Source organism: Dendrobates tinctorius, unplaced genomic scaffold (assembly GCF_039654945.1).
Source record: "Dendrobates tinctorius isolate UK_male_01 unplaced genomic scaffold, ASM3965494v1 ptg000073l, whole genome shotgun sequence".
NCBI lineage: Eukaryota > Metazoa > Chordata > Amphibia > Anura > Dendrobatidae > Dendrobates > Dendrobates tinctorius.
The window spans coordinates 261344-274508 of record NW_027361741.1 but is presented as its reverse complement, the minus strand read 5'-3'; the positions used below and the strand labels follow the sequence as shown (position 1 = coordinate 274508).

Genomic DNA, 13165 nt, shown 5'->3' with positions numbered 1-13165 from the left:
AGAAGACTACCAACTAATTTTGCAGCATAATGTAGGGCCCAGTGTGAGAAAGCTGGGTCTCCCTCAGAGGTCATGGGTCTTCCAGCAGGACAATGACCCAAAACACACTTCAAAAAGCACTAGAAAATGGTTTGAGAGAAAGAACTGAAGACTTCTAAGGTGGCCAGCAATGAGTCCAGACCTGAATCCCATAGAACACCTGTGGAGAGATCTAAAAATGGCAGTTTGGAGAAGGCACCCTTCAAATATCAGGGACCTGGAGCAGTTTGCCAAAGAAGAATGGTCTAAAATTCCAGCAGAGCATTGTAAGAAACTCATTGATGGTTACCGGAAGCGGTTGTTCGCAGTTATTTTGGCTAAAGGTTGTGCATGCAAGTATTAGGCTGAGGGTGCCAATACTTTTGTCTGGCCCATTTTTGGAGTTTTGTGTGAAATGATCAATGTTTTGCTTCATTCTCTTTTGTGTTTTTCCATTTAAGACAAATTAAATGAAGATAATAATATCAAAGAATTTGTGTTTGCAATCATTTTCAGGAAGAAACCGAGTATTATCTGACAGAATTGCAGGGGTGTCAATACTTTTGGCCACAACTGTATCATGTATTTAAATAATGGATTCACATTTGCAGAAATGTGTCATTTTTAGGTGGGTTTCCTGGGCGGTTAGGTTCTGACCGCCTGCAGTGACTGCAGCTTAGATACACTGTAGTTAAATATTCTGCATGCTCCATGCTTTATGCCGCACAGTCTTATTCAGACCTGTTGCGGTATACAAGAACAAACTTACCACAAGTTTGAGATCAGACTATTAGGATACTGTATATGGTGCAGACAATAAAATTAGGTAAAACTACTGCCATACTTATGGTCCAGTGAGGTCTTATACTTAACATCTTATAGCTTCTTGCATTACTTCTTCCTCTATCTCTGCTGGTCTATCAGGTTGAATAGATCCAAAAAATCACCCTAGTCTTTTATTTGGGGGGGGGGGGGGGGGGTGATCAGGGGGTAGATGTATACCATCCTAGCAGGAGTAAGTAGTTTATAAGAATAGATGCGTATGATTGTCAACATCACTTTTCAACGTCATGATCAAACTGCATTAGGCAATGACTAGAAAGCAATCCCTGTGATCAGGGCAACAGACACGAGTGGCGAAGAGACAAAAATGCCTGGATATGGCTGGCATCAAGTATTGTCCTATTCTCAATATTCAGTTGATGTATGACTCCTGGGTATAAGCGTCACCCATGAGACATGATACCATCTGCCTAAAAATATAGGAGATCATTTCTAGCAACCTCGTTTATAGGAAAATATCATTAACCTGATACAGAATTGCCTATTACAGTCCTAGAAATGGAAGAAAAGTCACTACTAATGAAGAGGAGTAGATTACAGCAATATATACACAGATCACATGACCAGCTGCATTAATGACCTTCCATGATTATAAATGCTTACCGTTGTTGTGTGGCCAAAGGTGGAAGGTTGCACTTCTGACCAAAGATTCATCAACTCTTCCCCCGGTTGGATTATCCACATACTGTCTTCCCTGCTCTAGTGCATTTAAGCATTCTGGCCAAGCGTCTGAACTTTCCACCCTCACTTTGTCCAAGTTAGTATTGGGTCCTTCCAAAAAATACTCGGATTTGTTACAGGAAAGGTCCCAAGTTCCCCCAGTAATGGTGAAAGGCATAGTGCATTGACTCTGCAGAAGTAAAAGGAGGGCAGGTGGAGGAGGGTCCTCACTTCTCCTTGCTGCCTCTCTCATGTTTAGTCTTCTTTCCACTGCCTGCCCAATGTAGGAGGATCTACCAAATATGTCCATCTCATCCTCAATAAACAGGCCAGAGTGGTAACCGAGTCTACGGTTGACAATGGCACTGAAGCCACAGGTGCAACGATACTGGTCTTCATTAGAAGAGTCTGGGATGTAGATGCCTACATCAGATCCTTTGATGTTCAGATTGCAGGCACATATGCAACAACTATCAAAGTTCCTGTCCTTGAAAATGTTTAGCACAGAGTCAGAGAGAAGTAAAGTAACGTAAAGGCTGTGGGCCTCAGGAGCGGGATGACTGCTGGCAGGCTCAACAGAACTCAATGGCCTTGTAGTAGATGGAGTAGAAGCTGGAGAACAGAGGTCTGTGCTGTCATACTTCACTGAACCTTGGCCACTGGCCCCTCCAGCACCTTTTGGAGTTCTAGGAGTTCTTGGTGTGCGAGGAGTGGGCACAGAAAACCTGGGAGTAGCTGGAGAAGGCAAGACGCCACCAGTTCCCCCATTGCTGGGTGGAGCAGTGCTACAAGGAGCAAGAGGGGTGTTAGTCTGTGGAGTGTTGAGCTGCAGGTAGTCTTGGTCTGTCAAACTCCCTTCACTTGGCACATTCCTATAAATGGGGAGAAATGAAAAATGATGTGTAAATAACAAAAAAAAAAAATCATCATTTCAGAATCATCCAATGCAACAACTGCACAGTAACTATACTCACATATAGCCATCTCTGTTAAAAGGAGCAGCAGGTGGTAAAGGAAGGTGTTGAATTTTTGGAGGGGCAGCCCAGGAGGGTCGATATATGCAGGCATCCGGTATTTTCAAGAACAGCAGGCACTGACTGGGCAATGATTTAAGTGGTGCAAACATTGAGGTACCCAGAAAGGGGTGATAGGAAGGGACTCTGTACACATAGGAAAAGTCCTATCGCAAAACAAATCTCTGTTAGCAGATAAAACTAACACGAAACATGTACAAGAACATGATGTGTATGTAGCATGACTGATACCACATTCAGTTCTATTCAGCTAATGTGCTTTTAAGAAAGCCTCAGAACTGTCACACCACATCAGATTTAATATGTCACAGGGAACACATGCATACCTTTATCTCCTCAGGTTTAGGACTGCAAAGGCCTTCCTCAATTTCCATTTTGAAATCTACGTGCTGCATGGAGGCCAAATTAACCATTGGACTTTCCATCATACCGAGAGTAGTTGCAGTGTCTGTGCCCATATTATCCTTGTACATCATGATAGGGGAAAAGGCGGGATGTTGCTCCAGAGATGGTGGGGTGGGAAACATCCTCTGCAGATCGGCTGTTGCTAAAGGAAGTAAAAGGCAATGCATAATGGTGAAGTGTTCAGCGCAATGTTTAACCGAAAGGCTTTGGTTGTGCAACTCCTTTAAAAGGAGTGTTCTGAACTTTAAGGGCTCATACTCGCATGCGAGAAACTCTGACGAGTCTCGCACGTCAATAGTCCTAAAAGTCAACCACTGGCCACTAAATTAGGGGATAATTTTTTGACTGCCTGGGTCTGACCGCCATGGCCCCCCACTGATCCAGAGAATCAGATGGAACAGAGGTCACTCATGCACACCACCGCTACATTTAATTTTAATGAGCGCACTGGAGAGTGCCAAGTGAAGCGCTAGGCTGATCTTCAGTGATCACATAAGAATGAATGTAAAGGCAGTGCTCATGATCGACTTCTGCTTCAACCAGTTATCGAGATCGGTGGGGCCACAGCAGTCATACCCCAGCGATTGGAACACTATCCCCTATCCAGCAGCTAGGGAACAACTTTTAAACTTGATAATACTACTTTTAGTCCGTCTTAGAGGGGTTTTTTTGGCAAAAATATTGCAACAAATTCCTGTAAAGATTTCAGAGATGCAATGCCAGTACAACAAAGTAGAGTAGTCGGTCTGCTTCATTGCTTCTAGTTAAGGTGATAAAAACAACAAACAGGCTGTACCACTACTTCCTGATAATGCTTCAACACAATTCAGTGCAGGAGTGTAAGTGACATGTCATACGATCATTCTAATGCAGACCTGGGCAAAGTGCGGCCCGTGTGTCACATCTGGCCCTCTGGCTGTTCCAGTCTTGGCTGCGGACCGAGAGCAGAAAGGCTGAAAACAATGGCCCACGGGTCGAAACATGCCCTACTCTGCTCGCATCCTTATATCACCGCTATTCGTATCCTCAGGATGTAGACATCAGTGAATACATTGGTAGAGGAAGGAGCCGCTGGCTCCTTCTTCCACCAGTGTGTGCGAATGAAGCAGAAGACTCGATGACATCACTACACTACTAATATCTGTTGTGTGGATTGTCAATGCATCCAAGACTAGCGTTGGGGAAAGGTTTCTTTGCTTTTCTTCCCATATTTGTATGGGATATGGCCTATATATAAGCGGCTCATACTGGGTCTCATAAGGTGAAGGGAACCGTGTGATGGCTCATTATATATATATATATATATATATATATATATATATATATATATATATAGTGGGGCTATGTGGATCTCATACCATATAGTGTGGGGTTCATGCCGTATATAGTGTGGCTCATACCATATAGTGTGGGGCTCATACTGTATATAGCGTGGCTCATACCATATATAGTGGGGCAATGTGGGGCTCATATCGTATATAGTGTGGCTCATACCATATATAGCGAGGCTGTGTGGGGGCTCATACCGTATATAGTGTGGCAATGTGGGGCTCATACAGTATACAGTGTGACTCATACCATATATAGCGGGACCGTGTGGGGCTCATACTGTATATAATGGAGCTGTGTGGGGCTCATACCTTATATAATGGGGCTCATACCATATATAGCGGGACTGTGTGGGGCGCGCATCATATATAGAGATGGTTTAGTGAATCCTGCACTGAGCAAGGGGTTGGACAAAATGACCCTTGAGGTCCCTTCCAACTGTAACATTCTAAGATTCTATGATAGTGGGGCTGATAGGGACTGTATTAATATTAATATAAAATTATATGTTAATAGTGAGCAGAATTAATTTCATCCTACTAGTTCAGCCCACACAATAGTCACGGTCTCTCATGTAGCCCTTGGGAAAATTAATTGCCCACCCCTGCTCTACTGGGTCAATGCCCAAAAACATAGCGTACATTGTCACCTTCCAACCGCCTATACAGTGAGGCTTTGTCAAGTCCCAAGCTTTAAATCACTGCCTTACAAGTCAGCAAACCTCCCGAAGGTAAATGATTCTACTTACTTGGTAAGTATGGAACGGTTACTCTGCCATCTTTGCCAACATTACGATCCTCAGACCCGCTCAAGGGAACTTTCATTGCACGAGTGCCTGGTGATCCCGCCTAAAATGTTTAAAAACGGGGAAAAAATTATGTAATGAGAAGGCCTAATCCTGCTATTTGGTAGTCAATTATATTCTGATAGTAAAGGTATAGTTTCCACAGTGAACGGCAAAATAATCTGGAATTTGACAAGAACAAAATCAATAAACTGAGCCGAGAAAGACAAGCGTGCAAGTGTGTAATGTTAGAACACGAGCATGCATCCGAGCTACATTACATTATAATTGCATTTGTTCGGTCAAACCATCTCTTTCAAGATTATAAACAGATGAAAACTTTTCCCATTAAATAGAAATGTAAGGCGCTTTTAAGATCAGGATATCTTTATTACAGTTGCTTTGTTTGTTTTTTTTAAGTAAAAACTTTAAAACATACCAGGTCCTCATCTTCAGAATTATCAAATATGTTGTCCAGGTCATTGAGAGAAGGCGCCAGATCAGTGACCTGTGTGAGACTAGCTGCCACCCCGCGGTCCTGCCGTGGGTCTAAAAGGCAATTGCCAAGGTAAGATTTTTTACTAGCAATATTTTGTGCAGGTATCTTAGCACAGTCACATATACAATACTGCATGTTGTTATACATAACAGAAAGGAAGATAAAGATTATTACCAATCTTCCTAGCTAAGCACATAATCTTTCCATCACTTGACACATCATACAGATGGAATATCTACCTGACTTTGACATGGGGCTAAAAATGGACATGGCATCTTTCCCATCGGGCACTGATGCAGTATGTTCTGTAGGTGATGCATCTTTATCAAACTCCTCATCAGCCTGCAAAAACATGACGTGTACCAAAAATTAGTACAATTCAACAAGAAAAAAAAAAGCTGGAAAAGAAAAATGAACATCTATCTAAAATTAAACTTTTTTTGCGACTTTAGCAATATGGTAACTTTGGCAGCATCACATCACTTTTTTTTTTCTTTTTAAAAATCACCTTTTGCTTTCGAGAAAGGTCCCTTTCTGATACCATCTTGCATTTTTTGCTAGCGGTGGTGAAACTGTACTTAATATCTCCATCCTCAAATGTGTACGGATCGGTGGAGTCCCCAAAGCCTTCACATGGATGCAAGGGAAGCTGGTCGGCATAATTAAGGTCTGAAAGTACTTGGCGCTTCTCATCCAAGATTTTGAATCGTTTGTTGGGCTGAGACAGTAGCCTGAAATCATGGAAAGAAACCATAAGATTTAGAAAAATCAGTGTCTGCTTATTACTCACATTGAATATCTGCTTTGTGGCAATGTCTGACATGGGTGCAAAAACATTACTTAGTACTTTTAAAATGCAGACTAAGTGTCATCAGGTCATTAAAGTCTTTCCTACCTTTTAAGTGCAGTGCTCTCAGCTCCCACCTCCTGCTTAGCCTCGTACCACTCTCCCTGGATTTCTGGTGGTCGAAAATCTTGGCTACCAACAGTGGGAAGTTTGTAACCATGCCAGCTGTCCTCTACATCCCGATTTTGGGGAAGACCAGCACAATACAAACTGGTCTCACTCATTTCTGTAATCAAAGGCAAGCCAAGGCTAGCCGCCATTAGCGTCCTGTCATCGAGTGGTTGCATTTCTAAACCATTAGGGTAAAGATTTGAGACTGCCACTTCTTGATCAGGAATTTCTACTTCTTGTTGCGGAGGCTGTGGACTAAGAGTTGGGGGCATTGGTGAGGCAGGCGAATGTGGGGAGTCTGCAGGAGGAACGGGCAATAATTGATCTAATTCCCCTGTCGGAGTTGTACTAGAAAACTGTCTATTTGATGTAGTGGTGGTTGTTCCAGCTGCAGGCTCTGTTCCTTGGCGTTGATGCACGGTTTGTTCCTGTGTCATGCATTGTTCACTATGTGTTGGAGATGGTCGGTGATGGAATGGAGTTGTGGCCTTTTTCTGCAGTTTGTCTGCCTTCTCCTGGCGATCATTAGGTTTGTGCTTGGAAGATGCAGAAGGCTGTAGGGAACAGTTGCTGGAAGAAGGGTTGCCACCCACACAAGTCTGGGAAACAGAGGGTGGACGAGTTGAACTTTGTGCACCCCGCTGCTTGGACAACTTGTGCCTGCAGAAAGAAATAACACGTGGCAGATCCAAAAAAAAAAAAAAAATGCAGATGTAACAGTCCTCAGGTAATGCTTAACAGTCTTTAATTCAGCTTTAGATGCAGAAATGTATAAGAAATAACTTTTGCTAAACCATAAAATAATAATTAACTAGCGACTTAATTTGCAGCCGCTGTCACATGACGCCACCCCATCCCGCCCCAACAGAAGTTACTTTTGTCATCTGGGCTGTTTTTATGCTGGCACTTATACGCCTTACTGGCACAGTTTATGCCTCAATTTCAATGCACAGCTCCATTATTTATTACTAATGGTGGATAGAAAGGGCGATTACCGTATTTATCTCATCTGTAGCAGTGTTTGCTTCTTTTTTTTCTGGCAATATAACAAAACAAACTTGACTTTTGTCAATATCAATTTTATGTTAAGCAATAGCACCACCTTGTGGTCAATTGAGAATATACAGTGGCACCACTAAATTTTTGATTTTTTTTTTTTTTGCACATAATTTTTGGCACTAAGCACTTTATCTTGCCACGGCTTCATTATAACCTTAATGGTAGTCAAACTAAGATGTATTGAGATTTATTGGTGATATCTGATGGGGTTTTTTTTGCCATATAAACAACATGATGAGAACCTTTTTGAATAGCCTCCATTTTTTCCAGTTATCTTTGTTCCTGAAATTTTATCTTGAATGAGTTAATAAAAATTTCAATGTTTTAATACAAATTTTTTTTGGTCGCTTCAATTGATCTTTTGTAACCCAATATATTCAATAGGAAGTACAAAAAAATAACGTGGCTAAGGTATGGTTAGTACCTAGTAGCACCCCCTTTTGAGTGTATCACAGCTTGTAAACGCTTTTTGTAGCCAGCCAAGAATCTGTCAATTCTTGTTTGAAGGATTTTCATCCATTCTTCGTTAGAAAATTCTATCTATTTTGAGATCTAGTCACAGATTTTCAATGATGTTCAGACCAGTCGACTGTGAGGGCCATTGGAAAACCTTCAGCTTGCACCATTTGAGGTAGTCTATTGTGGATTTTGACGTGTGTTTAGGATCATTATCCATTTGTAGAAGCCATCCTCTTTTCAAAGTCAGCATTTTTTTTTTACAGATGGTGTAATGTTTGCAATTTGTTGCAATTTCATTGAATCCATTCTTCCCTCTACTCGTGAAATGTTCCCCGTGCCGATGGCAACAACACAACCCCAAAGCATGATTGATCCACCACCATGCTTATTGGTTGGCGAGATGTTCTTTTCCTGAAATTCTGTGCCTTTTTTTATCCACATACCTTTGATCATTGTGGCCAAAGAGTTCTATTTTAACCTCATCCGTCCACAGTACTTGTTTCCAAAATGTTTCAGGCTTGTTTAGATGTTCTTTTGCATACTTCTGACACTGAACTTTATGGTGAGGACACAGAAGAGGTTTTCTTCTGATGACTCTTCCATGAAAGCCATATTTGTGCAGGTGTCTATGAACAGTAGAACAATGTACCACAACTCCAGAGTCTGCTAAAAAGTCTTGCAGTCAAGAAGGGGTTCTGAATTGCCTATAGCAATTCTACGAGCAGCTCTCACTGAATTTTTGCTTGGTCCTCCAGACTATCTTGACCTCCACTGTTTGTTAACTGTCATTTCTTAATTACTTTTTGAACTGAGGAAAGGGCTATCTTCTTATAGCCTTCACCTACTTTGTGGGACTCCACCATTTTTATTTTCAGAGTGCTAGGCAACTATTTAGATGAACCAATGGCTGCTGTTTTCTGGCACAAGGTTAGAAGAGACTGAGTTTTTATAAATCTGGGAATTTCCTAATGATGATCGTGAAAAAGCCATAACCATAACAGGCAAACTAAAGTCTGAAGCCTTGAGCATGTAAATCTCTAAGTGTGTCCAAACTTTTGCATTGGCTCATTTTCATTTTTGTAATTTTAAAAATGGAAAAGATGACAATATTTTTCATTCCTAAAATACAAAGGAAATGTGTTATATCTTTTAGGCTATGTGCACACGTGTGGAAATCCCATGGAAATTTCCACAGGAATTCCATTCCACGGGAAATATGCGAGAAATCCGCATTTTCAATTCCCGCGTATTTCCCGTGGAAAAACTAGCGATTTGCAAGCGTAATTAGCTTGCAGAATGTTAGCGTTTTCCAAGCGATCTGTAGCATCGAAAACTGATTGACAGGTTGTTCACACACGTCAAAGAGTGTTTAACTAGTGTGACCATTTTTTTTTTTTTTTTTTTTTTTTTTTACTATTGAGGCTGCCTATGCAGCATCAGTAGTAAAAAGATATAAAGTTTAAAATAAAAAAAAAAATTTAAAAAATCTTGTTTTTCCTCACTTTCCGGCGTCCCGCGCAGCATTCCCGATCATCGTGGTGCTCCCGGCAAGTCCCGTTCCCAGCGATGCCTTGCGACAATGACCTTTGATGACATCGCACTCTCGCGAGACCGCGACGTCAAAGGTCATTGTCGCAAGGCATCGCTGGGAACGGGACTTGCCGGGAGCATCGCTGAGGCCTGCTGACGCTGCGAGGACTGCCGGAAGGTGAGAATAATATGATGTTTTATTTTATTTTTTATTTTTACAGGGATATAGTATTCAGGGCCTGGAGGAGAGTCTCCTCTCCTCCAGACCGTGGGTACTATCTGCAAATGTTCCGCTTACTTTTCGCATGGTGGGCACAGCCACATGCAAAGTAAGCGGAACAATGCATTCCTATGTGTGAGGATTTTCCCGCAATTCCGCACAAAGAATGAACACGCTGCGTATTTTTCTGCGATGCAATTCCGCTGCGGAAAAATATACAGCATTAGCACAGCATGTGCGGAATGCCATAGGATTGCATGGGATGCTTTTTTTTTTTTCGCTTTCGCAGCAAAATCGCGCGTTTAAAAACGCCGCAAAAAATAACGCAACATGTGAACTCAGCCCTAGAGATCATTTAATCGTCGACTGACTTAACTGTTTACAATAACAGTAGTTCTGACCAGGGGTGCCCATCCAATGGAAAACCCCTTGAATATCTCAGATATATTAGTCTGGTCTAGAGCTCACCTGGAGCATGAACAGCTGACTCTCTGCGTAGGATCCACAAAGTCCCAAGGCGTTCTGCTAACTGTCACTTCCTCTTCTTGCTGGTTGGGAACATTTGACCTACAGAGGAGAAAAATATCAAGTCATTTTTTGAAAGGTTTCTTATCAAATTTAATAACTCATCTCAACTTTCATGACTAGCCTTACATTGATGGACTTCTGTTCAGGATGCATTCCCTCCAAGCTCTCTGCGCCATGTGACTCCGCAACTTCAAATAACTTCTTCCTCCACGTTTTGGACTGTGCCTTGAATGGCTGACACAATCTCCTGTTGACTGGCCATTGCTACTTGCAGATACAGATCTAATGTCTCCTGGAAGGTTGAAAAGAAATGTGTCAATTAAATTAACATAACTGCAGTGATATTTAAGTTCCTGTATAATATGTAACATGCGTGCAGGGCTGTGGAGTCGGAGTCGGAGTTAGTTTTGGTTGGAGTCGGAGTCGGTAGAAATGTACCGACTCCAGCTTTAAACAAAATGTATTAATATTTCATAATTGAACTTTCATATGAATTTTATAAATGTTACTCAAATATATATGTTCTATCAAACTATGAACAACAGTGATAAGCAGTTCTGCTGGAGATAGAGACATTTCTTACTTCTTGTGTGTCACTGTTCTCCACTGCCCTTATCTAATCTTATACTTGGTTAACCTCATGCTGCCCCAACCCCCCTACTTACAATGTATGAAACTGAAAGTGAAAATGTGTTGCAAATTCTTAGTAGTAAAGCTCCTCCTCTAGACTAGATCATACTAGGTGTGCGTCTTCCAAGAATCTCACAGCTGCCTGCTACTCAGAAGAGGAAGACTGTAAGAAGTATTATCCTTTCAACAAACTTTGCATCAGTTAACTGAGTACATGAGGAATAATAACAGTATTACTGACCACTATATCAGTTGTACGACCTGGCAATAATTTTGTACAATTGTTTTTAGGAAAAACAATTGTCATTTGGATTGTGAATGCAGAATTAAAAACCTGAGAATGTCAAAGAAGCATCACATTAAATCAGCTGTATTTGAACATTTCACCATCACTCAAGATAGAAAACATTATGTCTGTCAGTGTATGACAAATGATCCAGACGAAAACAAATGCTGTGAAGCCAAGATGAGTGCATATTCAGGCAAAGATAAAAATGCTCCTACCAGAGCTTCTAATCTAAAGAGACATTTACAGCGCTTTCATCCAGAATTACTGAAAGCAGTGGATGAGAAAGACTGCATCCAAACCAATGAACCAGTGCCCAGCTCTTCCAGCCAAACAAAGGAGCAGAGAACTTTGCAGCCATCAGTTGCAAGATATTTTCTCAGTGACAAAGTTACTGTGACAATGACAGTAGATACATTTAAAAAACAGATCATAGAGCTTGTTGTAAAGGATAGTGTGCCTATTTCATTATTTTCACGACCAGCTTTTATGTATCTGAATGGGGAAATGGCCCGCAAGCTTGGTGTTTCTCTGGAGAGAGAGAGTATTAGAAAATTAGTAATCGAAGAAGCTTTTAAACAAAAGGAAGAACTTAAAAAAACTCTCAAGGGACGCTTTCTGTTTCTTAAAATGGATGCCTGCACACGTCACAGAGTGAACTATTTTGCCATCAATGTCCGATTTGTTTGTGACAAAAATGAAATAGTTACCAAGACATTGGCAGTAAAAGACACCAAAGCTCATCACACCAGTGAGTTTCTCCAGGTCTTGGTGGAAAAGGTTCTGCAAGACTATGAACTTAAAAAAGAGCAAGTTCTTTCTGTCGTAACTGACAATGCTTCAAATATGATAAGTACTATTAAGCTAATGAATGAGAGTAATGATGGTGACCAGCAGCTAGAAGAACATTCTGGGTCCACAGACACAGAAATGTTTGAAATAGAGGAACACAGTATTGTAACTGAGGAGCAAACTGAAGTTGCTTCAGATGAACAGCAACATGATAGTTTAGATGATCTTGTTGAAACTGTGTCAATATGTTCTTTCATTCATCACATGCGCTGTGTTGTACATACGCTACAGCTGGCTATAAGAGACAGTCTGCAAGAAGGACATGCTGCTGCACTGATTGGCAAGGTGAGAAAATTGGCTACTGTTGCCAGAACCCCTAAAGTTGACTCAATTTTGAAGAGACGTGCTGGAAAAGGGGCAATTATTGATCAAGCCACACGATGGGGCAGTACTTACTTAATGATTCAGCGCTTGGTTGAACTGAAAACCTTTCTTGTAGACATGGCTAACCCTCAACTGACGCTAAATGAAAGTCAGTGGAATCAGGTGACTGAGCTGGAAAAATTGCTACAGCACCCATTTACAGTGACTAAAAAATTACAAGCAGAGGACTTAACTCCAGGTATTTTCTTAAAGGAGTGGAAGAACCTGATGTTTCGCCTGTCCCAAAGAGGAGGGTTAATTGCAAGTGGCATTGCTACATCAATGAAACGGAGAGAGGAGCTACTATTACAAAATAACATTCTTTTGGCAGCTGTTTATGTAGACCCAATGCATCGGATTCTTCTAGATGATCAACAGCTAAGTAAAGGAAAAGAAGCTCTGTTTGAAATAGCAGTAAGGATGAAAGGGTTGCAGAACAGTCAGGAGGAACAAGAAGAATTTGGTCGTCCTGCCACATCTTCACCCTCATCATCAACTGATGAAGAATTTAATTTCGAAAAATATTTGGATCACAAGGACCGTGCAAAGCGTTCCCGCATAGAAGAAGAGTCATCCCCATCAAGGAACACAGCCAGTACATTTCAGAAGAATTTTTCATGTGCACTAAAAGAAATTGAGAAATTTGACCGTTCATCAAAAATAACAGTGCAACAAGCGATTCCTCTGTATCCTGACATTGTCAGAGAT

At 41.3% G+C, this 13165-nt stretch overlaps 1 protein-coding gene across 2 annotated transcripts in view; it reads right to left on the bottom strand.

Moving 5' to 3' along the window:
- MED13L (mediator complex subunit 13L) overlaps nt 1-13165 on the bottom strand; it is a 250774-nt gene that overhangs the window by 50809 nt on the left and 186800 nt on the right. Inside the window, exons 8-17 of one of the 2 annotated variants that reach the window (XM_073582553.1) lie at nt 10453-10618; nt 10267-10365; nt 6468-7190; nt 6081-6303; nt 5812-5914; nt 5513-5622; nt 5038-5137; nt 2882-3102; nt 2496-2701; nt 1465-2393 (exon numbers count right to left, since the gene is read on the bottom strand). In XM_073582553.1, the coding sequence (XP_073438654.1) occupies nt 1465-2393; nt 2496-2701; nt 2882-3102; nt 5038-5137; nt 5513-5622; nt 5812-5914; nt 6081-6303; nt 6468-7190; nt 10267-10365; nt 10453-10618 (2880 nt within the window). The remainder of the gene's footprint in view (nt 1-1464; nt 2394-2495; nt 2702-2881; nt 3103-5037; nt 5138-5512; nt 5623-5811; nt 5915-6080; nt 6304-6467; nt 7191-10266; nt 10366-10452; nt 10619-13165) is intronic. The other variant, XM_073582554.1, reaches the window with a different exon arrangement.